This window comes from Lynx canadensis, chromosome A2 (genome assembly GCF_007474595.2).
Source record: "Lynx canadensis isolate LIC74 chromosome A2, mLynCan4.pri.v2, whole genome shotgun sequence".
Taxonomy (NCBI): domain Eukaryota; kingdom Metazoa; phylum Chordata; class Mammalia; order Carnivora; family Felidae; genus Lynx; species Lynx canadensis.
The window spans coordinates 19,627,160-19,653,737 of record NC_044304.2 but is presented as its reverse complement, the minus strand read 5'-3'; the positions used below and the strand labels follow the sequence as shown (position 1 = coordinate 19,653,737).

Genomic DNA, 26,578 nt, shown 5'->3' with positions numbered 1-26,578 from the left:
ATGCTATTTGTCTTTAAAAAAAAAAATTCCTCCCTGAAATACACTGTTCTACTTTAACAATGTGTTGCTATGGAAGTTCTCAGAATGAGGAGACCAAAACCAAAACCAAAACCAAAACAAAAACAAAAACCAGAAAAAAACTGGTGCTCTATTTTTAGTAACACCCAATGGAAAAGTATTCCAGCATTTGGTTCTGACAGATTAACAGCGTTATTTTCAGAGAAAGGCAGTCCTAAAACCATCCAAGATTTGAAATGCCATCTAGGTAATTTAGATTACAAAGGCTAAAGAAGTAATAAGAAATGAAACCTAATGCTCATTAAATGTCAGTTTTTAAAAGAAAGTTATTTTATATTAAGTTTAAATTTGAAGCCAATTTAATTTCAGTGTCAATACCTAGCTACAAATACTTTCTTTTCTGTTGGCAGAAAGGTTCTCTTTCCATATTTAAACAATAGCTATTTATTTGCAGTATTATGGTCAAAATTTTCCTAAAATTTTAAACATTTGAAACAAATATACAAATATTAAGGAAAAGGCAATATTAAGGAAAATATTAAGGAAATATTAAGGAAAAGGTACATTATAATTTGTCCACTTATTAGCATTACTCAGATATTACAATAAAAATTTGATTAATATAAAATACCAACTTATTCATTTTAAAATCTTTACAATTCATGGTTAACAAGTACTGTGAATTTATTCAGTTTAACTAAGTCTAAATCTCTTACCATGGAAAACTTGAAGTCAAGGAGACCTAGATTCTAGTTCCATTTTGCCTACTCATCTAGACAAAATCTATCTCCTTCAGCTTGGTTGTGATGCTCTTAATTCTCTAATTCTCAGTTGCCTTATCTATAAAACAAAAGCAATCTTCCCAGCCTAACTTCTTGAATGTAGTAAAGATAAACTGGAAAAACGGATGCCAAGCACTGAAGCTGCAACATACCAACCAAATATATGCCAGTATAACTCATAACAAAATTCAACCTGTATTTCACAAAATTAATACTAGGCTACTTGTTTTTATTCAATTTCATATCATAAATATAGCCAAAATGAATTAAGCCTAAGTCTGTGACTCACAAGGTAAAGATAAAGAATCTAATTATACAAGAGGTTATACTGAAGAATCAGGGAATCTTCCTTTGACAATGTGTGATTCTTAAAATATCTGTACACACCAATACAATCTTCAAAAAGCTAGTGTGCAGGTACTAAAATTTCTTATTTTTTAAATTGGAGTTGCTCTCCAATCACGGATTTTTTCCTATTCTCATATATTTACCTAAAACATCTTCCATAAAAGGCAACTTGTTGTTGTTTTTAAATATTAGTGTCTTTGTAACTGGTTTCTAGGAGATTTATGTCTAAGGATGTTAATCATTTGCCATGTACTGCAAATGAAATACCCTATTTTCTTACCAACATTTTACTGTGATGTCTTACTTTTTGGTTGTACAGAAGTTGTGTATTGAAATATGATCATGTTCTGCTTAAAAAAAATAAAAAGTTCTGAACAAAATACAACAGTGGCTGATGAACTGATGAGCTTAAAAAAAAGTAGTGCATAGGAAATAAGCAGCTGTCCTCACTAAAAACTCAGAATCACAGTCAAGGCAGGCTCAGCTGTGGGTGAAGTCCCAGGAATGAGTAAATACTGATTTGAAATGATAATTTGCAGCACAAGTGTCATCATCCTCAGAGGGCACAGAGAAGCTAATAGCACACATACATCAGACTCATCGTTTAGAGCTGGTAGTAAGGATAACAGCATGAAAATATATGCAGCTTCTAAAGCAGGTCTCTAAAAAAAAAAAAAAATGGGTCCTTCTCTAGGAGAGAATTTTGAGAAAGGCAGACATCTGCTTTCTTGGAAATACTCTTTTCTATGAACAATAATAACAGACTTTCTTAGCCCCCAATTTAGTCTTTTGGGGAAGAAACAAAGATTTATACTCTTTGAGCCAGCTCTAAAAATGCTGTGTTCCTGCATGTTTTTGATCCACAGCTTTAGAACATCTCATACCTGAAATAATCACTTTCAGCTCCTGTTAGATAAAAACAGGAGCTCCCAGGAATTAGGAAAGTGTTATAATATTTTAAGCTCTTTAAATATGCTGCTGTCATAACTCAAATTTACAAAGTAAGCTTCAGAGATGGTTATATCTCATTGAATGTATGTCCTTGGGTATAATTCGCTCACCCAATTGCTCTGCACAGAAGAGGACATGCAACCTCTCTGGGTTGCCTCTGAGAGAACTCAAGCTTCCCAGCCAATCTGTCATCGTTTGCCTGAAACATTAAGTGCATTTCTATTGAAAGTGTGCTTTAAAGAAACCTCATAACTCAGCCCAAACTACATTTAAACAGGAGGATGTCCCTTCTCACAGAAACTTCATTTTTACAGAATGTTAGAAATGAACGCTGTAATATAACTGCCACAGTTCATAATGGTATCCAAGGGTAAGCATGATGAAATCAAGTGTTACAGCATTAGAGCAGTAGTGAGATCCTAGGTTTCAGTTTTCAGTCTTACGTTAGAACTGTATCTCTTCATAGTTTTCATAAACAGTGTTCTTTCTCAAACTTGCTTTACACATGACAACAGCTTAAAACATTCTTATTAAAATTATGGCTTACTACTATTAGAGAATTATCTGACAATCCAAAACAGCCTTAGTGATACTAATATGAATGAAGGAAAACTCTCACGGCAGATTAAACAAAACAGTACATCTTTAAATAATCTTTTAGGGGCTGCTTGGGTGGCTCTGTTGGTTAAGCATCCAACTCTTGATTTTAGCTGGGGTCATGATCTCACGGTTTGTGAGATTAAGCCCAGGGTCAGGCTCTGCGCTGGCAGCACAGAGCCTGCTCGGGATTCTCTCTCTCTCTCTCTCTCTCTCTCTCTCTCTCTCTCTCTCTCTGTCCCTACCCCACTTGCTCTCTCTCTCTCTCTCAAAATAAATAAATAAACTTTTAAAAAACGTGGCGGGGGGGGGGACACCTGAGTGACTCAGTCAATTAAGGGTCCAACTCTTGATCTCGGCCCAGGTCATGATCTCACAGTTGGTGAATTCGTGCCCCAAGTTGGGGTCTGAGCTGACAGCGCACAGCCTGCTTAGGATTCTCTCTCTCCCTCTCTCTCTGCCCCTCCCTTGTTTATGTGCACTCTCTCAAAATAAATAAATATACATTTTTTTAAAATAAGCTTTTTTTACATCCATTGTTCTACCTACATAGATCAGGACCAAATGCTCACCAGTGGATCAATATTTCAGTATTACTTTTACTCTGAATACTGGCCGGAAATTAGTTTAAATAAAAAGCCATTATGCAGTCCATAAAGAATCCATATTAGAAGAAGATACTGGTTTTTTATTTGTGAACTCGCATGAAGTCAAATATGGAGAAGTAATGAGGATTACTTTTACAATGTAAACATTTGGTGAATCTTTCTGGGACTTGGCTAGAGACAAGGTTGAGGCAAAAAGGATAACTCAAATTTGTTTACCCATCAACTCCTGTCCAATAAAACCTGAGAGGGGAAGAAAGAGGGAGGTAGCGTGTTACCAAGTCACCTTAAGTAACTTCCTATCTGTGCGACTTACCAGAGTAAAAAGTGAGAATGTTAATGCTATCTCACAATGCTGCTATGAGTAGAAAATGGTTATAAATGTATAAACAGTGTTGAGTCCATACAGACCATCAGTAAATAATGGTCAGTTTTTAAGAGAAAGGGACTCTTAGAGAAAGCTGTTTTAAAAAAGAAACAGAAGGTTTCAGGAGCATAGAACACTTACTTTAAAATGTAGAACTATCACCAATCAGATAGAGATAACCCCTTCATATAACATAAAATCTGTAAATAATAGATAACAGCAAAATGAAAGCAAAATATATAATATATGGCTGGGTGCATAAGAAAGTAAAGCCAGAAACTACTATTACATCAAAATAAGGAGAATTTGTCATCACACCTGCACTTACCCTGGGGATACCCACTAATCCATGGGTTTTAGCCAAATATCTTAGGCCAGAGCTAGGTAGGAGGTGGAATCAAATCTCAGAAGGCTAGGATTCCAGAAAGCAGATGCCCTCAGTGAGATGAACTCGGAGGGAATAAATCCCACCTATCACAGAGAGAAACAGGACTACATATCCATCTCAGCCTTGACTGTGGATGGAATGAGTCACAAAAAAGGAACAATAACTGCAAATGAACACTCCCATGTGTCTGAGGAAAGAATTCACTCTACTGTTGCAGCCTAAGAAACCTCAATCTAAATTTAAGTTTTTGTTTAAATTCCAGTTATTTAATGTACAGTGTAATATTAGATTCTGGTGTACAATATAGTGATTCAACACTTCTATACAACACCTGACGCTCATCACAACAAGTGCACTCTTTAATCCCCATCACCTATTTCACCCATCCTCCTATCCACCAGCCCTCTGGTAACCATCAGTTTGTTCTCTACAGTTAAGAGTCTGTTTCTTGATTTGCCTCTCTCATTTTTTCCCCTATGATAATTTGTTTCTTAAATTCCACATCTGAGCGAAATCATATTGTATTTGTTTTTCTCTAACTTATTTTGCTTAGCATTATACTCTCTACTCCATCCATATCCTTGCAAATGGCAAGATTTCATTCTTTTTGATGGCTGTGTAATTTTCCATTGTATATATATATACATCTTCTTTATCCATTCATCAATTAATGGATACTTGGGCTGCTTCCGTATCTTGGCTATTGTTGATAAAGATGTTACAAACATCAGGATGCATGTACCCCTCTGAAACTGTATTTTTGTATTCCTTTGGTAAATACTTTGTAGTGCTATGGGTGGATCATAGGGTAGTTCTATTTTTAACTTTCTGAGAAACCTCTATACTTTTTTCCAGATTGACTATACCAGTGTGCATTCCCACCAGCAGTGCATGAGGGTTCCCCTTTCTGTGCATCCTCACCAACACCTGTTGTCTCTTATGTTCTTAATATTAGCCATTCTGACTGGTGTGAGGTGATATCTCACTGTAGTTTTGATTTGTATTTCCCTGATGACCAGTGGTACTGAGCATCTTTTCATGTGTCTGTTGACCATCTGTGTGTCTTCAATGGAAAAATGTCTACTCATGTCTGCTGTCCATTTTTTAACTGGATTATTTGTTTTCTGGGTCTTCACTTTTATAAATTTGTTATGCATTTTGGATACTAACCCTTCATCAGATATGTCATTTGCAAGTATCTTCTCCCATTCTGTAGGTTGCCTTTTAGTTTTGTTGCATATTTCCCTTGCTATGCAGAAGCTTTTTAATTTGATAAAGTCCCAAGTTTATTTTTGCTTTTGTTCCCATTGCCTCAGGAAACATATCTAGAAAGAAGTTGTTATGGTCAATGTCAAAGAGGTTACTGCCTGTGTTCTCCTCTAGGATTTTGATAGTTTCCTGTCTCACATTTAGGTCTTTCATCCATTTTGAATTTATTTTTGTGTATGGTGTAAGGAAGTGGTCCAGATTAACTCTTTTGCATGTTGCTGTCCAGTTCTCCCAACACCATTTGTTGAAGACACTTTATTTTACTGTATATTTTTTTCTGCTTTGTCAAAGATTAACTGACTGTATAGCTGTGGGTTCCTTCTAGGTTTTCTATTCTGTTCCACTGATCTATGTGTCTGTTTTTGTTCCAGTGTCATACTATCTCGATCACTACAGCAAACCAAAAACCATAAATACCTAGGAATAAACCTAACCAAAGAGGTAAAAGATCTGAACACTGAAAACTATAAAACACTAATGAAAGAAACTGAAAATGACACCAAAAAATGGAAAGCATTCCATGCTCATGTATTGGAAGAAGAAATATTGTTAAAATGTCTATATTACCCAAAGCAATCTACACATTTAATGCAATTCCTATCAAATACCTCAATATAAACTTTAACATGTTTCTAAGACAGGTAATACCCCAAGAACCTGGCAAAAACAAATGTAAATTTTCTCTGAGAAATGCTTTTACCCTAGCTTTAAAGAATTCCTAGAGTTATAGTTCCAAAGAACATCAGCTGCAAAACAAAAACAAAACCACCAAAAACAGGATTAAAACAAGGAAATATACACAAGAGTCAGCAAAGAAAAAGACAACTGAATCAGGGGGGCCTGGGTGGCTCAGTCAGGTAAGTGACCAACTTTGGCTCAAGTCATGGTCTCAGTGTTCCTGAGTTCCAGCCCCACATCAGACTCTCTGCTGTCAATGCAGAGCCCACCTCAGATCCTCTGTCTCCCTCTCGTTCTCTGCTCCTGTCCCATTAGTTCGTTCTCTCTCTCAAAAATAAACATTTAAAAATGAAATAAAATAAATGTAATTTAAAAAAGACAACTGATGGGGCGCCTGGGTGGCGCAGTCGGTTAAGAGTCCGACTTCAGCCAGGTCACGATCTCGCGGTCCGTGAGTTTGAGCCCCGCGTCAGGCTCTGGGCTGAAGGCTCAGAGCCTGGAGCCTGTTTCCGATTCTGTGTCTCCCTCTCTCTCTGCCCCTCCCCCGTTCATGCTCTGTCTCTGTCCCAAAAATAAATAAAAACGCTGAAAAAAAAATTAAAAAAAAAAAAGACAACTGAATTAGTACAAAAATTGAACACTGAAATGATCGTATACAAAATATTATGGATATCTATGTTTAAAGAAATAAATGAGTACAGTACATAACAGGAAGAAAAGGCTGTAAAAACTAACCAGGCAGACTTAAAAAAAATAACTAAAGAATTCTTTGTCTCTTATTTTTTTCCTTTGCTTGTTTGTTTTTGTTTCTTAAATTCCACGTGAGGAAAATCATATTGTATTTGTCTTTCTCTGATTTATTCTGCTTAGCACTATTCTCTTTAGCTCCATCCATGTCATTGCAAACAGCAAGATTTCATTATTTTTATGGCTGAGTAATTCTGTTGTATATCTAACCACATCTTCTTTATACATTCAATCAGTAGACATTTGGGCTGATTCCGTATCTTGGCTACTGTAAATAATGTTGCTATAAACATCGGGGTGCCATGTATCCCTTTTGATTAGTGTTTTTGTATTCTTTGGGTAAATACCCAGTATTGCAATTGCTGGATCATATGTAATTCTATTTTTAACTTTTTGAGGAATGTCCATACTGCTTTCCAGAGTGGCTACACCAGTTTGCATTCTCACCAACAGTGCACAAGTATTCCGTTTTCACCACATCATCACCAACACCTGTTGTTCCTGTGTTGCTGATTTTAGCCATCAGACTCTTAATTATAGAGAACTAACTGATGGTTACCAGAGGGGAGGCAGTGAGGGGGATGGGTGGGACAGATGACAGGGATTAAGGAGTGCACTTGTCATGATGAGCACAGGGTGATTTATAGACATGTTGAATTACTATATTACAGTAATTCACCTGAAACTAATATAACACTGTATGCTAACTGGAATTAAAATAAATACTAAAAAAAATAGCCAAAGAGTTTCTAGAACAAATGTAATCAATGAACTCATGGCTCGTTACATAGCACACTAGACATACCTAAAGAAAGAATTAAAAACAAATGAGCTGGGGCGCCTGGGTGGCTCAGTTGGTTAAGCATCTGACCCCTGAGTTCAGCTCAGGTCATGATCTCATAGTCATGAGACTGAGCCCTATGTCAGGTTTTGCCAAGCGTGGAGCCAGCTTAAGATTCTCTCTCTTCCTCTGTCCCTCTCCCCCGCTCGTGCTTTCTCTCTTTCTAAAATAAAAAAAAATAAAAATAAAAAAACATATAAGCTAGGTTTCCAACTATATATAAGTTGGAAAAAGAAAAACTGGGTAAACCCACAAAAAATGTAGAAGGAAATAAAAACAAGAACACAAATTAAATAAATAGAAAATGAGACCATAACTTACGGTTAGCAAAGCCAAAAGTATTACCTGAAAAGGTTACTAAAATAGACAAATCTCTGGCAAGTCAAAGTGAGATGAATAAGGTGGCACAAATAAAGAATATTAAGAGTGAAAACAGGAATTAACTATTGCAGAAGGCAATTTATGTCTTTACCATTAAAAACATGAAATAGAAAAATTCCTAAAACAAAGAAATTCTCAAAATTGACAAGAAAAATCCTGAATGGGGGCACCTGGGTAGCTCAGTCAGTTAAGCATCCGACTTCTGGTTTCTGCTAAGGTCATGATCTCAGGGTTGTGAGATTAAGCCCCATATGGGGTTCTGCTCTGGGCATAGAGCCTGCTTGGGATTCTTTTTATGCCTCTGCCCTTCCCCATCCCCTCTCTCTCTTAAAAAAACAAACAAATCATGAATGATTCCAAAAGCATTAAAGAAATGGAATCAGTAATTTAAAGTATCATTTAATGAAGAAAATACTATCCTAGTTTAAAGGTTAGTTCTATCAGCTATTCAAGGAACAGGTAATCACAGGGGCTCCTGGGTGGCTTAGTCAGTTGAGCGTCCAACTTAGGCCCAGGTCATGTTCTCACAGCCCGTGAGTGTGAGACCCATGTTGGGCTCTGTGCTGACAGCTCAGAGCCTGGAGGCTACTTCAGTTTCTGTGTCTCCCTCTTTCTCTGCCCCTCCCCCACTTGTGCTCACTCTCTCTCAAAAATAAACATTAAAAAAAAAATAAAGGAACAGGTAATCACAATCTTATATAAGCTTTTTTAGGAAAATAAAAAAAGAGAAAACTCTCCAATTCATTTTATGAGGTTAGTATAACCTTGATACCTAAACCAGACCAAGGACACTGGAGAAAGGAAAATTACAGACCAGTCTCACTCTTGAACATGGGCAAAAAAAAAAAAAAATGGAATTAACCTTAATGTCAACCAAGAGTGGAATGGATAAATAGGGCATAATCACATGGAATACTATATAACCATGAAATGAACAACTACTAATACAACATGAATAAATGTGAGAACATACTACTGAGGGATAAAAGGAAGTTGTAGAAAAATATGTACAGAGTAATTCTAACCATATAAACACCGAAACAAATGTATACCATTTAGGACTACATACATATTATGTATGTAATACACACACACACACACACACACACACACACACACACATATTTTTTTAATAACATATACAGGATCTAAAAAAGTATAAATTACAGAAGCAGAGAACAGAGATGTTGGTCAAAGAGTACAAAGTTCCAATTACAGAGGATGAAAAAGCCACAGACCTAACATACAGGCATGAGGGCTATACTCTACAATACTGCATTGATTACTAAAAATACGCTAAGAGAGTACATTTCAAGGGCACTCATCACACACAAGGAATGGTAACTATGTGAGGAAAAGGTGACATGCTTATTAGGTTCCTCTAGCACTCATTTCACCAATTACATATATATTGAATCATCATGTTGTACACCTTAAATTATATACAATCTTTATTTAAAATATATAAATGAAAAAAATTAATTGACCATATTGGTGTGGTCAATTATTATCTCCATCTATTCCACCGATGTATATGCCTATCCTTTTGTCAATACCTTTTGTCTTGATTACTATACTTCATAGTAAGTCTTGAAATCACATACACACAAAAAAATCACATACTCCAACTTAGTATATATTGCAGAATCAATGTAATCAATTTCTACCCAAAAGTGCGCACTGAAATTTTGTTTGCTACTGTGTTGATGCAAAAATTCATTTTGAAATTAATGGATATCTTAACAAAATTTAGTTTTCCACCCCGCAAGCATGACTTCTTGCTCCATTTATTTAGGTCTTCTTTAATTTCTTTCAGTAATGTTTTATATAGTTTTTAGTAGACAAGTGTTGCGCATACTTTATTAAACTGATCTAATGCTAACCAAACATGCTTCAGTTTCTTAGCATATCTTGTATTTGGGTGGTAGTGGGGGTAGATCTGGGCTTTGAATAGGATGTTCTTGCCTTACTGCACTGGTTAAGTCTTCTAGTCTTCTAGTCTTCTAGTACTATGTGGAATAAAACTGTTAAAAGCAGACTTCCTCACCTTGTTCCCAAAAGCAGACTTTCACAATTAAGTATGATATTCGCTGTAGGTTTTTATGAATGCCCTTTCTCAGGGTGAAAAAGTTCCCTTTATTCAAAGTTTGCTGAGCATTTTTATCATAAGAGTGTTGGATTTCCTCAAATGCTTTTTCTGAATCATTTTGCTGTCTTTTCTTCTTTAGACTGTTGGTAGAATTCACCAGTGGAACTATCTGTGCCTAGACATTTCTTTTTGGGAAGGATTTTCATAAATTCAATTACTTTAATACCTGTAGCATAATCAGATTACCTATTTTACCTTGGGTGAATTTTGGCAACTTGTGATTTTCAAGGATTTGTTTGATTCATCTAGATTCTCACTTACATGTTATGAAGTTGTTTATAACATTTTCTTATTGTCAATTTAATGTCTGTGGAATCTACAGTGATATCTCTTTCTTTAGTCCAAATGTATTGGTAATTATTATTTCAGTTGTTTTCTTTGTAAGTCTTGGTAGATGTCTATTAATTTTATTGATATTTTAAAAACTGGCTTTTGGTTTGACTGATTTTTCTCTTGTTTTTCTATTTTTAATTTCATTAATCCCTGCTCTTTATTTTTTCTTTCATTCTGCTTGCTTGGGTTTATCTTCTTTTATTAGATTCTTGAAGTAGTTATTGATTTGATACCATGTTTTTTTTTAATTATATGCACTTAATGCTATAAATGTCCCTCTCAGCACTGCTTCAACTGCATTCCACACATTTTAATACATTATATTTTTTATGAATATAATTTATTGTCAAATTGGTTTACATACAATACCTAGTGCTCATCCCAAGTGCCCTCCTCAATGCCCATCACCCATTTTCCCTCTCCCCCACCCCTCATCCACCCTCAGTTTGTTCTCTGTATTTAAGACTCTCTTGTGGTTCGCCTCCCTCCCTCTCTGTTTGTATCTATTTTTTTCCCCTTACCTTCCCCCATGGTCTTCTGTTAAGCTTCTCAAGATCCACATATGAGTGAAAACATATGGTATCTGTCCTTCTCTGACTGACTTATTTCACTCAGCATAATACCTTCCAGTTCCATCCACGTTGCTGCAAATGGTAGGAGTTCATTCTTTCTCATTGCCAAGTAGTATTCCATTGTATATATACACCACATCTTCTTTATCCATCCATCAGTTGGTGGACATTTAGGCTCTTTCCATTATTTGGCTATTGTTGAAAGCGCTGCTATAAACACTGGGGTAACGTGACCCTATGCATCAGCACTCCTGTATCTCTTGGGTAAACTCCTATTAGTGCTATTGCTGGGTCATAGGGTAGTTCTATTTTTAATTTTTTGAGGAACCTCCACACTGTTTTCCAGATAATACATTATATTTTCATTTATATTCATTTAAACATATTTTTTATTTCTTGAGACTTCCTCTTTGATCCATGGATTATTTAACAGTGTGTTAATTTCTAAGTGCTTCAATATTTTCCTGTTGTCTGGTCCTGATTTCTATTTTGTTTCCATTAATGTCAGATTATCCTTTGTATGACATGAATTACTGAACACTTGTTGAGTTGTTCTATGACCCAAGATATTGTCAATCTTGGTGAATGTTCCACATGTGCTTGAAAACAATCTGTATTCCAATTTTATAGGATGGAACAGTCTAAAACTTTCAATTAGATCCCAATGGTTGATGGCATTGTTCAGTTCTTCACTATCCTTGGGGACTTTTGTCAAGTGGTTATATCGATTACTAGGGGAAAGGGTCATAAATCTCCAAATATAATAAATGATTTCTCCATTTTCTCTATTCAGTCCTTTCAGGTTTTATTTCATTTACTTTGCAGCTGTTTTTTGGTGCATGCATATTTAAGATTGTTACATCTTCTTGGTAAACTGATCTTTTTACCACTCTGTGATATCCCTTTTCTTTATTCTGATATCAACTTTAATTAATAGTAATATAATTCATTTTATTTATTTTTATTTTTATTTTTATTTAAGGAAGAAATAATTCATAATTAATATAATAATATTTTTTACTGTAGCCATTCAAGCTTTTTTTTATTGTTTGAATGGTATGTATTTTTCTAACTTTTCACCTCCTATGTCATTATATATGGAGTTTCTTACAGCACACAGTTAAGTCTTTTTTATCAACTCTGCCAATTTTCATCTTTTTATTATTCATATATTAGGATTTAAATCCACCATTTTAGTATTTATTTTTTTGTTCCCTCTGTTTCACCTTCCTCTGTTTTCCCTTTCTTAATTTCGTATAGGTTATTTGAGCATTTTAGTATTCCATTTTGGTTTATTGATAGCATTTTTATTATATTGCTTTGTGTAACAGTTTTAATGATTGCTCTAGAGATTATAACATATATGCATAATGTATTATAATCTATTAGTATCAACATCTTACTACTTGAAATAGAATGCAGATACCACAGTTTATGTCCCTTTCCCTCACCATTTTAGATACAACTTCCTTAAATATAAACCTCTACATACACTGAAATCCATATTAGTGTTATAATTTCTGCTTTGTCTCCTCAAAGACTACTTTAAAAACCTAACAGAATTTACCCCTTCTATTGATTTCTTCATTCCTATATTCCAAGTGTCCTTACATTATCTCTTACTTTGTATCTGATAAACATCCATTATAGCTACTATTTTAGAACCAATCCAACGGCAACAAATTTTCTTAGGGTTCCTTCATCTAAAAATGTGTTTATTTCTCCTTTATTCCCGAAATATATTTTTCCTGGATACACAAATCTGGGGTAACATCAGGGTTTTTTTCTTTCAGTACTTGAAAAATGTTGGGCCACTCCCTTGTGTCTTCCATAGTTTCTGATGACAAATTTGCTGTCATTCAAATTGTCATTTCCCTAATGGTAATGTGTTGTTTCCCTTTTAAAACTTTTTCTTTGGCGGGTGGGGGGATGGGTCAAATAGGTGAAGGGGAGGGATTAAGAGTACACTTATCATGATGAGTACTGAATAATGTACAGAATTGTTGAATCACAAAATTGCACACCTGAAACTAATCTAACACTGTATAGTAATTATATTGGAATTTTAAAATACATAAATTTTTTTTTAAATATATATACATATATACAAAGATTTTCTTCTTTTGCCTTAATTTTCAGAAATTTAACTACAATGTGATTGTGCATGGATTTCTTTAGGTTTATCCTGTTTAGAGTTTACTCGGCTTCTTGGCTTACATCTTTTGCCAAATTTGGGAAGACTTAAGCCATTATTTCTTCAATTTTTTTTTAACTCCACATTCTGTCCTTTCTGTCTAACATTCTGTCCTTTCTGTCTAGTCCTCTGATGACTTAAATGTTATATCTTTTGTTATTGTCCCACAGGTCTCTGAAGCTAAGTTTACTTTTCCATTTAGTTTCTCTCCATTATTCAGACTGGATAATTTCTTTTGATCCATCATTAAGCTCACTAATTCCTTCCTCTGTTCTTTCCATTCTGCTATTGAGTTTATCTAGTAATTTTTAAATTTTTGTTAGTCTATTTTTCAGTTCTAAAATTTTCATTTGATTCTTTAAGTTTTCTATTTCCTTGCTGCAGTTTCAAGAGTGTTTTCATTTGTTTCAAGAGTGTCTCTTCATCCCAATGGCTAACAGACACATGAAAAGATGCTCAACATCGCTCATCATCAGGGAAATACAAATCAAAACTACATTGAGATACCACCTCACACCAGTCAGAGTGGCTAAAATTAGCAACTCAGGAAATAACAGGTGTTGGTGAGGGTGTGGAAAAAGGGGAACCCTTTTGCACTGCTGGTGGGAATGCAAACTGGTGCAGCAACTCTGGAAAACAGTGTGGAGGTTCCTCAAAAAATTAAAAATACAATTACCCTATGACCCAGCAATAGCACTATTAGGAATTTATCCAAAGGATACAGGAGTGATGATTCATAGGGGTACATGTACCCTAATGTTAATAGCAGCATTATCAACAATAGCCAAATTATGGAAAGAGCCCAAATGCCCACTGCCCATCAAATGATGAATGGATAAAGAAGAAGTGGTGTAAAAAAAAAAAAAAAAGATGTGTGTGTGTATAGTGTGTACATAGTGTGTGTATATATATAGTGTGTCTATATATACTGTGTGTGCATATACATATGTGTGCATATATATATATATAGTGTATACAGTATATGTGTATACACACACACACACACACACACACACACACACACACACAAAATGGAATACTACTCGGCAATGAAAAATAATGAAATCTTGCCATTTGCAACAACGTGGACAGAACTGGAGGGTATTATGCTAAGTGAAATAAGTCAGTCAGAGAAAGATATCATGTTTTCACTCATATGTGGAATTTGAGAAATTTAATAGAAGACCATGGGGGAAGGGAAAGAAAAAAAAAGTTACAAACAGAGAGGGAGGCAAACTATAAGAGACCTTTATTTTTATTTTTTAAAATTTTTGTGTATGTTTTTACTTATGAGAGAGGGAGAGAAACAAAGCATGAGCAGGGGAGGGGCAGAGAGAGAGACAGACACAGAATCTGAAGCAGGCTCCAGGCTCTGAGCTGTCAGCACAGAGCCCGAATGGGGCTCAAATTCATGTACCACAAGATCATGACCTGAGCCGAAGTCAGACGCTTAACCAACTGGGCCACCCAGACTTTTAAATACAGAGAACAAACTGAGGGTGGAAGGGGGTGGGGAGGCAGGTAAAACAGATGATGGGCACTGAGGAGGGCACTTGCTGGGATGAGCACTGGATGTTGTATGTAAATGGTGAATCATGGGAATCTATTCCCAAAGCCATGAGCACATTGTATACACTGTATGTTAGCTAAATTGACAATAAATTATATAATAAATAAAATAATGTAAGTAAATAAGGATGCAAATTAAAAAAAAAACAAGAGTGTCTCTAATTGCTTGCTGGAGCAATTTTACAAAAGCAGTTTTAAAACCCCTGTTGATGATTCCAATGTCTTTGTAATTTCAAAGTTGGCATCTGTTGATTATCTTTTCTTCTTAAAGTTTTCCTGATATTTTACATGACAAATAAATTTAGTCTGTATACTGGACATTTTAAGTATTGTACTATGACATTCAGATTCCTGTTTAAAACTTCTATTTTAGTAGGTGGTCAATCTGCTTAGATTCAGAATGCAATTCTAGGCTCACTTTTGTGGTCTGTGATTCATATATCAATTTCGTATATGAAGTCTTTCCAGTGCTCTTCTGGTTTTCCCCATTTGTGTGTTACCTAGATAGCAGAACTCTACTTCACTTACACTCTGCATGGATTTGGGTGGGGAGAAGCACTGCCTCATTTCAGCAGGACAAGGATGAAAAATAGAGGACTGTTCACATGGTGTACTAGAGCGGAGCACTATCTCGTAATGGGGAGGTTAAAGTCAGTTTTGCCTATAGGCTCAGCTGGGAAGGGACCCACTTATTCTTATAAGGGAAATGGAAATCAAGAGCTCCAACCACAGGCTCCTCTGTGGATGGAGGCTGCTTCCTTACTTTAGAGCATAGAAGGAAGTCTGGTTTTGCCCACAGAACTCTGCAAAATAAGGGCATCACTATGTTAACACTGGGTAGTTGTGAAATCCAGAGTCCCACCCACAGGCTCTGCTGTAGAAAAGTGCCACCTTGCAAGTGGTGGTGAAGTGAAAGTCAGAATCTTCCCACAGACTCCAATGAAGAGAGGCACTGCCTGATTACTATAGTGGGGAGGGGTAGAAGTCAGTGTTTGACCTAAGGCTCCACTGGAGAGAGACATGTGTTACTGCACATGGGGGTAAGAGTGTGTGTATGAGATGGAGTAGTTCCACTATTGCAATGCCTATTTCGGTGGGTATGAGGGTGCAGCTTTTATTGCAATGTTTGTCTGGAGAACAGAAAGGATAGATTAAAAGGTTTCTGTCTTGCTGTGCCATCCTTTGGCTTAAAAAAAAAAAGGCTTTCTTTAATGCTTTTTATGTGCACCCAACAGTATATCCAGGTTGTGGGCTTCTCTAGAGCCCAGGCCAAAGTATATGGGAGGCAAGAAAAAACAACAATCAGGGAACTCACTCAATCCTTGAGTCCAAAGGTCCCTAATCACTCCACCTTCTCTTCCTTTACTTTCAGAGTTTTCTGGCAGGTGATTTATGGGTTTTGTCCAGGATTTTTGTTGTAATTACTAAGAAGAATATACAGAATGTGTTTATTCCATCTTGTTCGAACCCAAACCTTGTCACTCATGTTTAGCCCTGATTTTGTGTGTCCTATCACTCTCCTGTTTCCAGAGGATATGGGCTGGGTTTTTACTAATCTTTCTATTAATTATGGGCTTAGCAAAGCATGTCATATATGACATATCCTATCAGCTTACTAGCTATAAGAAACTGTGGATACAACTTCTTGGCCTTTACCCACCATTAGGCTCACAATGCAACTCTTAAGTTTGTTCATTCATTCAGTAAATACCTATTTTATGAAAGCTTCTGGAGCTACAGCAGTGAGTAAGACAGTTAAAATCCCTGGTGTTAAGGAACTTAAATTCCATTGACTGGGATAGGGTGGAGGGACTGCAGGCATACAAATAATGTATTCTCCTCAGATTGAACAACATTCAGTGTACTATGTCTCAGTTAATATTAGGAACATACATTGAAAAGCTGCAAATATTCAGAAATCTAAAAATTTGTAATTGGCATAGGTAAGATAAATTTTTTCACTTGGTATAATGGAATTTTAATGATCTAGTAAGCTAGTTATCAACTACTTACCACATAGAGTTGTTTCCACAGACTGGCCCATTCTTGTAGAGTTGCTGTAACCTCAGTCACAATAGAATCTTCAAGTGGAACCACAGTTTCATACTGCCTACAACCAGACACACAACAAACAGCCACATTATCTTTGATAAAATACCAGAATGCTATCTATTGACATTTTTAATGTGTGTAATTCAAATTTTAAATTCATGCAAATATAAAGGAGAGGTACATCCAACTGATTAAAGACTCTTTTGCAGTAATATGATGCAACAATGTAAATGGACTGAATTAATGTAAAAATACCTGGGTTTTGCTATATAAGTCCTCAATTTTACTTTTAGAAATACTGCCTTTAAAACAGACTTTTTAAGAAAAAAGAAATAAAGAGGGCACTTGTGATGAGTACAGGGTGTTGTACTGAAGTGTTGAGCCACTATACTGTACACCTGAAGCTAGTATTATACTATATGTTAACTAGAATTTCAATAAAAATACACAAAAAAGAAAAAAATAAATACAAAATAAAAGATTTTTAAAATAATTTTTTAAAGTTTATTTTTCAGAGAGACATAGGGCGAGGAGGGAGGGGCAGAGACAGAGGGAGACAGAATCCAAAGATGACTCCAGGCTCCGAGCTGTCAGCACAGAGCCCAAAGCAGGGCTGGAACCCATGGACCATGAGATCATGACCTGAGCCGAAGTCAGACACTTAACCAACTGAACCACTCAGGAGCCCCTAAAACAGAATTTTTTAAAGACCGTTTTTAAGCCTTTTTCTTTAAGGAAAGACCATATACTGCCCAAGTCTTGCTTAAATTAATTTTTTAAGTTATTTGTGCCCTTTAACACTTAACAGTAATGCAAAGATTTGATGGAAATGAGGGGAAGGGGACCCACGCACTGATTTCTAAAACATTTTATAAACCCTTCATTATACTGGTTTTCTATTTTCTTAGAAAACTGTGTCAGTAGAGGAATTCTGGGTCTGGTAGAGGAATTCTGATCCTGGTAAGGGTCAGAAAGGTACTGGGTTTCCCTCAGCCTACCTCGTAAGCAGCATCGACTGTGGTGCCATTCCCTGTGCTAACTGCCAAGGATTTATCAGTGAACAAAAGTGGACAGGGTTCCTAACTTCAGAGAGCTCTTGTTCTGGATAGGCAATTAACAGACAAATAATCACAACATACATAAATGAACAGTGATGAATCTAAGAAGGAAATTAAAGTGTACAATGAGATATTTTAGCTGGGAGACATGATTTAAAAAGAAAGGATCAGTGAAATCTTCTCTGAAGAAGTAGAATGGCCCAAAAGATGCAAAAAGGTCATGACAGGAAAAGTGTGTGGAGAGGGAGAAAACCAGGTATGGTGTCACTTGCAAAGGAAACAGTATACAAGAAGCCACCAAAATTAGAAAGAATTTCACATAAACAAGAACTTTAAAAAAGCCAGTAATGCTGAAGCCAGCTCTGACAGGGCCTTTTCAAATGATACTAAATGTTCCAGATCTTAACTCAAGTAAAACGACTGAAAAGTTACTGAAAGGTTGTTCAAAGTAGGGGCATAACTTGGTAATATTTTTATAATGTCTATGCCAATTGTGAGGGATAATGAAATATTTTCTGGTATAAAAATGTTATATACTGATATGCTGAGGTGATTAGAATCTATAATTCTGATTTATTAACCATATTCAACCACCTGGAAATAGCAAAATATTATACAAACTATTATCATTATGTATTATGTCTTTATACAGTATGATAGGTGACAAACCACTGTGTTCAAAGATGACTCAGTACATTGAGTATCAATGAATATATGTTACTTGATGGTGTTTTATGGCTTTATTGTTGTATTTTGTGTGCTTCAGTCCAACAGATAAAAAGAATCTTCTTGGAATGATGCCAGAGAACTATCCACATTGATCAAATTTATAAGCTGATTAAAATAAAAACTTCCAAAAATTAACAACTCAGGAAACAACAGATGTTGGCAAGGAAGCGGAGAAAGGGGAACACTTTTGCAGTATTGGTGGGGTTGCAAACTGGTGCAGCCACTCTGGAAAACAGTATGGAGGTTCCTCAAAAAATTAAAAATAGTGGGACACCTGGGTGGCTCAGTCAGTTAAGTGTCCGACATCGGCTAGGTCATGATCTCATGGTTTGTGAGCTCAAGCCCCACATCAGGCTCTCTGCTGTTGGCACTGAGTCCACTTTGGATCCTCTGATTCTCTCTCTCTCTGCCCCTCCCCCGCTCTCCAGTGTGCATGTGCACACACAGGCGCTTGCTCACTCTCTCTCAAAACAAACAAACAAAAAAATTAAAAATAAAGCTACCCTATGATCCAGCAATTGCACTACCAGGTATTTATCCAGATGATATGAAAATGCTAATTCAAAGGGGCCCATGCACCCCAATGTTTATAGCAGTACTATCAACAATAGCCAAATGATGGAAAGAAGCCAAATGTCGACTGATGAATGGATAAAGAAGATGTGGTATATATGTACAATAGAATACTACTCGGCAATCAAAAAGAATGAAATCTTGCCATTTGCAACAACATAGATGGAACTAGAGTGTGCTATGCTAAGTGAAGTAAGTCAGACAAAGACAAATATCATATGTTTCACTCATATATGGAATTTAAGAAACAAAAGAACATAGGGGAAGGGAAGGAAAAATAAGATAAAAACAGAGAGAGAGGCAAACCATACAGACTCTTAAATACAGAAAGCAAACTGGAGGGTTGCTAGAGGGGGCATGGGTTGGGGATGGGCTAAATGGATAAAGAGCATTAAGAAGGGTACTTGTTGGGAGGAGCACTGGGTGTTCTAGGTAACTGATGAATCACTGGGTTCTACTCCTGAAACCAATACTAAACAGTATGTTAACTAACTAGAATTTAGATGGATAGATAGATAGATAGATAGATAGATAGATAAAAACTTTCATCAAAGGCTTAAGAGTAAAATGGGATATATTTTTTTTCCTTGTGTCACTAGCATCCAAGGCAGTGACTCCAAGACTCAACTTTACCAATTATTTCAGGTACTACTACAACAGTTTAAATAAATGGTTTAATTTAGTTTAACTCTTAAAAATAAGTCATACTGAACTTCTCAGATAAAGGAGAGTAAGCCAGTGACAAATGACAGATCTGAAAAAGAAGTCTTAATGACTTACTACAAAAAACTGAATTCAAGGAGAAGACATCCTTTATTTCTTCAAATTACTGGATAACTGCATATAAACATTAATTTCTGAAATTATTTTTATATTCTATGTTTTTAAGAGTGCTACAGAGATAATCAGGAGATTTATAGAAACAATCAGGGAGATCACAATCTTAATAACAAAATTTAAATATAAAGCACAAATAGATGCTATGTGACATCAACTATAAGTTTTTGTGCAGTTCTGAAGGAAAATGTTCACTGTAAACTGACGATAAAGCTTCATGAAGGAAGTGAGGTTCCCAAAGGAAGGTTAGGTTTGAAAAGCATGGAGGTAGAGAGAGGACCCTGTAGGCTGTAATAAGCTATAAAAAAGGTACAGAGAAAACAATGAGCAAAACATATTAAAGAGGATTCATGCTGGGGACACACAGGTAACTGAAAAGACAGAAGGTATTATCAGGGCAAGGCTAAGAGATTTAAACCTGGCCCTATGGAAAGAGACACAGGAGATGTTATAAGAGTGTTGTGTTTTAAAAGAGAGAGGGAAACAGAGGCGCCTGGGTGGGTCAGTTGGTTGAGCATCTGACTTTTTTTTTTTTTGGCAAGTATTTTATTATTTTTTTGTTTTCTTTTTTTTCTAAATACAATTTGTTGTCAAATTGGTTTCCATACAATACCCAGTGCTCATCCCAACAAGTGCCCTCCTTCCTGCCCATCACACACTTTCCCCTCTTCCCTACCCCCATCAACCTCAGTTTGTTCTCAATCCTTAAGAGTCTCTTATGGTTTGCCTCCTTCCCTCTCTGTAACTTTTTTTCCCCTTCCCCTCCGCCATGGTCTTCTGTTAAGTTTCTCTGGATCCACATAAGAGTGAAAACATGGTATCTGTCTTTCTCTGTATGACTTATTTCACTTAGCATAATACCCTCCAGTTCCATCCACGTTGCTGCAAATGGAAGGATTTCATTCTTTCTCATGCCAAGTAGTATTCCATTGTATATATAAACCACATCTTCTTTATCCATTCGTCAGTTGATGGACATTTAGGCTCTTTCCATAATTTGGCTATTGTTGAAAGTGCTGCTATAAACATTGGGTCCAAGTGCCCCTATGCATCAGCACTCCTGTATCCCTTGGGTAAATTCCTAGCAGCGCTATTGCTGGGTCATAGAGTAGATCTATTTTTAATTTTTTGAGGAACCTCCACACTGTTTTCCAGAGTGGCTGCACCAATTTTCATTCCCACCAGCAGTGCAAGAGGGGTCCCGTTTCTCCACATCCTCGCCAGCATCTATAGTCTCCGGATTTGTTCATTTTAGCAACTCTAACCGGCATTAAGTGGTATCTCAGTGGGTTTTGATTTGTATTTCCCTGATGAGGAGTGACATTGAGCATCTTTTCATGTGTCTGTTGGCCATCTGAATGTCTTTGGAAAAGTGTCTATTCATGTCTTCTGCGCATTTCTTCACTGGATTATTTGTTTTTCGGGTGTGGAGTTTGGTGAGTTCTTTATAGATTTTATACTAGCCCTTTATCCAGAGCATCTGACTCTTGATTTCATCTCAGGCCATGATCCCAGGGTGTGGGCTCGAGCCCCATGTAGAGCTCCACAAGGAGCATGGAACCTGCTTGAGATTCTCTCTCTCCTCTCTTCTCTCTCTCTCTCTCCCCTCCTCCCCCACTTGCACTCTCTCTCTAAAAAATAAAAAATATATTTTCTAAAAAAGGGGGAGGGAAATAAACCATGAGAGACTCTTAAAGATAGACAACCAACTGAGGGTTGATAGAGGGAGGGAGGTGGGGGATGGGCTAAATGGGTGATAGGTATTAAGGAGGATACTTGTTATGATGAGCACTGGGTGTTATATGTAATTGATGAATCACTGAATTCTAATCCTGAAACCAATATTGCACTGTATGTTAATTAACTAGAATTTAAATTAAAAAATGTTTTAAAAAGAGTGTTTGGGGTGCCTGGGTGGCTCAGTTGGTTGAGCGTCTAACTTCGGCTCAGATCATGATCTGTCACTCTGTAAGTTCGAGCCCTGAATCAGGCTCTGTGCTGACAGCTCAGAGCCTGGAGCCTGCTTCGGATTCTGTGTCTCCCTCTCTCTCTGCCCCTCCCCTGCTCATGCTCTGTCTCTCTCTGTGTCAAAAATAAATAAACATTAAAAAATTAAAAAAAAAGAGTGTTGTGTTTTAATAAGATTAATGCAGAAATAATGTATGGAATAAAATGGAAAGTTTCATATATTACATCCTCAGCTATTTTAACCAGGGATATCTATGGGAAATTTACATTCCTATTTGAAATTTCTAAGGCTTTGGACTCACTTCAATTTATACTAATCAAGTTTAAACTAAAACAGATTCATACTCTGGTTTCTCTTCAAATCGTATAAATCTTTCGCCTTTTAAACTAAAACAGATTCATTTTTCTTAGATTATAAACACAAAATCAATATCCTAAAAATTCCTAAAATTCAGACAGAGTATTATTACAAACATACTATTGCATAGGCCAAGCAGAAAAAACTGCTACTGAACCTCACTTGGAACTATGGCTTTTAAAGGTTCTAGAACTAAATAGATTGGGCCTAAAGCAGTTCCCTCCTCCCCTCAGCCTAGGGTCATGATCTGCCATAGCCCAAATATAACCATGGGGAAAGAGATTTAAAATGTTACTGTAGAACTTGGGTCTACATTGGGCCTTGGGAGCAAGCAGAGGTAACTGAATAAGCACTATACAGATGTGCTCAGAGGGAGAGAAGGAGGGGAAAAACAAAATCTCTCACTTCTAAAAACCAAAATTCTAAAACATGAAAAATATAATGGTCAAGGTTTAAAAATAATATTAAAAATCTCCTCAGATTTTTATAAAAGTCTGATAAACATTTTTATATGTTTATAATGTTTAGAGAGGGATGCCTGGGTGACTCAGTCGGCTGAGTGTCTGACTTCGGCTCAAGTCATGATCTCATGGTTCGTGGGCTCGAGCCCTGTGTCAGGTTCTGTGATGGCAGCTCAGAGCCTGGAGCCTGCTTTGGATTCTGTGTCTCCTTCTCTCTCTGCCCATTCCCACCTGTACTCTGTCTCACTCTCTCAAAAATAAATAAATGTAATAATAAAAAAAATTTTTATAATGTTTAGAGAAATTAGTTAACTTCCATTTAAAAAAGGAAAAGAAGCAACACAAGCAAAAACAAATAAAACAAGAGCTAATGAATGTGCAAAAGAACCAACTAGGAATTTTACAAATGAAAAGTATATGAAGAAAATGTCCACTGATGGTTGAATAGAATAATAAAATGCAATACATATATATAAGGGAATATTATTCAACATTTAAAATAAATGAAATTTTGATACATGCTATAACATGCATGAGCTTCAAAAACACTATGCTAAGTAAAATAAGCCAGGCACAAAAGGACAAATATTGTGTGATTCCATTTATATGAGGAACCTAGAATAGGAGAATTCATAGAGATAGAAAGAAGAGAGGTTTCCAGGGGCTGGAGGAAGTGGGAATGGGAGTTACCTGTTTAAGAAATATAGAGTCTCTGTTTGGGATGATGAAAAATTCTAGAGTTGAATACTCAAGAAGGTTGCACAACATTGTGAATATGCTTAATGCCACTGGATTGCACTCTTAACACTAGTTAAAATGCTAAATTGTATGTTATGAATATTTTATCACAATTTTTTAAATGTCAAAAAACATTAGCAGTAGGGGGGAAAAATCTCAACAGAAAGGATACATGCTGGACAGAATTCAAAAGAAAATTAGTAGCAAGGGAGTAGTGAAGAAATCACTCTAGAATGTAGGTCAAAGCAAAAAAGTAACCCAAAGTATGAACGAGTACTCAAGAGACATGAGAGATAAGTGAAAGAATTCCAACCTACTCATAACAGGATTCCCAGCAGAAAAGAACGGCAGTGTTGCAGAAAAACTGTGATTAAACCCCAAATGTAGAGACAGAGTTGCCTTCCACTATACAACCAGAAGATAATAGACACTTGATTTCTCAGCCTTTCTATTATTATAGTACAGGCTCATAACCTGAGCTCAACCTACCACAGACTTAGAAAGGAAAACCAATTACCCAAAGAAGAAGAGAGTAGAAAGAAATCAATTTGGTGGCAGCAACAGTCAGTTTACATTTATTTATTTTTGAGAAACAGAGTGAGACAAAGCGTGAGCAGGGGAGGGGCAGAGAGAGAAGGAGACACAGAATCTGAAGCAGGATCCAGGCTCTGAGCAAGAGGTCAGCACACAGCCTGATGTGGGGCTCAAACCCATGAACTGTGAGATCATGACCTGAGCCAAAGTTGGACGCTCAACCAACTGAGCCACCCAGGCACCCCCAGTGACAGTTTAAAGAGGCAGCAGTCCTGTGGGAGCATTCAGTTTTAAGTTGGTGAGGGGAATGAGGAGGCAGAATTAAATATGGTAGTCAGGATGTGTCTCACTGAGATTTGAGAAAAGGCCTGAATGAAGTAACAGAGTTTTAGCCAGGGACAGTACTCCAAGCATAGGAAACAGCATGAACAAAAACCTTAAGGCAGGAGCATCCCTGATATGTTCGAATAAAAGCAAGGAAGTCACTGTACCTGAAGTAGACTCAGAAATAGGGAGAGTAGAAGGAGCAAAGCCAGGTCATATAACTTTGTAAGCCTTTATAAGAACTTGGTTTTTACTCTGAATGAAATAAAAGTCATTGGAAGATTTTATTTCTTTTTAAGTTTATTTTGAGAGAGAGAGAGCGAGTGAGTGAGTAGGGGTGAACAAGCAGTGGGGGGTGGGAAGTGGGGAGGGCACAGAGAGAAGGAGAAAGAATCCCAAGCAAGCCACATGCTGTCAGCGCGAAGCCTGACACGGGTCTTGATCCCATGAACCATGAGATCATGACCTGAGCTGAAATCAAGAGTTGGATGTTCATGAGCCACTCAGGCACCCTGCCATTGGAAGATTTTAAACACAAGTATAAAATGATTTTTTTCACATAACTCTGGCAGCTATGTTGAGAATAAACTGTAGGAGAGCATGGATAAAAGGGGGGAGAGCAGTTAGAAGGCAATGAAGTAAGATGAGCAAGAAAGCATAATCAGAGAAAGTCTATACTTTTGATTTCATGTCATGCTGTGATAAGTTAGGACATAAGCGTGTTCTTCTCTAAGTTGTCTAATACTGCACAATGCAGAAGTCTACCCCAGAGCCCTTGAGATGCTCAAATTATTGTTCTTTGGCAGCTGTCAATAATTCTTCCAGTATTTCTTACATGCGCACCATTATTGATTCCCTTCCTATTCCCTCTCTCATCTATTGATTTCAAGCCCCCAAATCCCCAATCAGCTGTGATGATGGTAATGCCAAGGTTCCTAGAACACATGCAATAGAAATCCATACAGCTACAAGCACAGTAAGTCTGAGGTTGACTTTCAAAACAGTTTGTTAAGGGTGCCTGGGTGGCTCAGTTGTTAAGCATCTGACTTCTGCACAGGTCATGATCTCATGGTTCATGAATTCAAGACCCACATCAGATGAGCTCGATCTCCACATCGGGTGAGCTTGAGTCCCATTTCAGGTAAACATGAGCCCAATTCAGGTAAGCCTCACTTCTCTCTCTCTCTCTCTGCCCCTCCTGGGATTCCCTCTCTCTCTTCTCTCTCTCTTCTCTCTCTCTCTCTCTCTCTCTGCCCCTCACTCACTGTGCTCTCTATAAATAAATAAATAATTAAAACTTAAAAAAAAAAAAAACAAGAAAGCAGTTTGTTAAATAGACCAACAATGAGGGGCACCTGGGTGGCTCAGTCGGTTAAGCGTCCGACTTCAGCTCAGGTCACGATCTCGCGGTCCGGGAGTTCGAGCCCCGCGTCGGGCTCTGGGCTGATGGCTCAGAGCCTAGAGCCTGCTTCCGATTCTGTGTCTCCCTCTCTCTCTGCCCCTCCCCCATTCATGCTCTGTCTCTCTCTGTCTCAAAAATAAATAAACGTTAAAAAAAATTAAAAAAAAATAGACCAACAATGAGGTCAAAGAAAAAAAAAGGCAAGTATAAAAGGGTAATTTGGACTACATAATCAAAAGGAAGAAACTTTCTTGGTATCGCTGACCTACTGATTCTCCCTTTAACTCTATCCAAAATCTATAAAGAATTTACGAAGCTCAACACCCAGAAAACAAACAATCCCATTAAGAAATGGGCAGAAGACAAAAAAAAAAAAAAAAAAAAAAAAAAAAAAAAAAAAAAAAAGAAATGGGCAGAAGACATGAATAGACATTTTTCCAAAGAAGACATCAAGATGCCTAACAGGCACATAAAAAGATGATCAACATCACTCATCATCAGGGAAATACAAATCAAAACCACAATGAGATACCACCTCACACCTGTCAGAATGGCTAAAATTAACAACACAGGAGACAGGTGTTGGCAAGGATGTGGAGAAAGGGAAACTCTCTTGCACTGTTGGTAGGAATGCAAACTGGTACAGCCACTCTGGAAACAGTATGGAGGTTCCTCAAAAAACTAAAAATAGAACTCTCTATAATCCAGCAATTGCACTATTAGGAATTTACCCAAATGGTAAAAGAATACAGATT

General features: G+C 36.8%; 1 protein-coding gene across 6 annotated transcripts in view; it reads right to left on the bottom strand.

The window, feature by feature from the left end:
• The window catches only part of DOCK3 (dedicator of cytokinesis 3), a 597,238-nt gene that overhangs the window by 363,109 nt on the left and 207,551 nt on the right, over nt 1–26,578 (bottom strand). For all 6 annotated transcript variants that reach the window (XM_030306883.1, XM_030306888.1, XM_030306884.1 and 3 more), the window contains exon 5: nt 16,803–16,899. In XM_030306883.1, the coding sequence (XP_030162743.1) occupies nt 16,803–16,899 (97 nt within the window). The remainder of the gene's footprint in view (nt 1–16,802; nt 16,900–26,578) is intronic.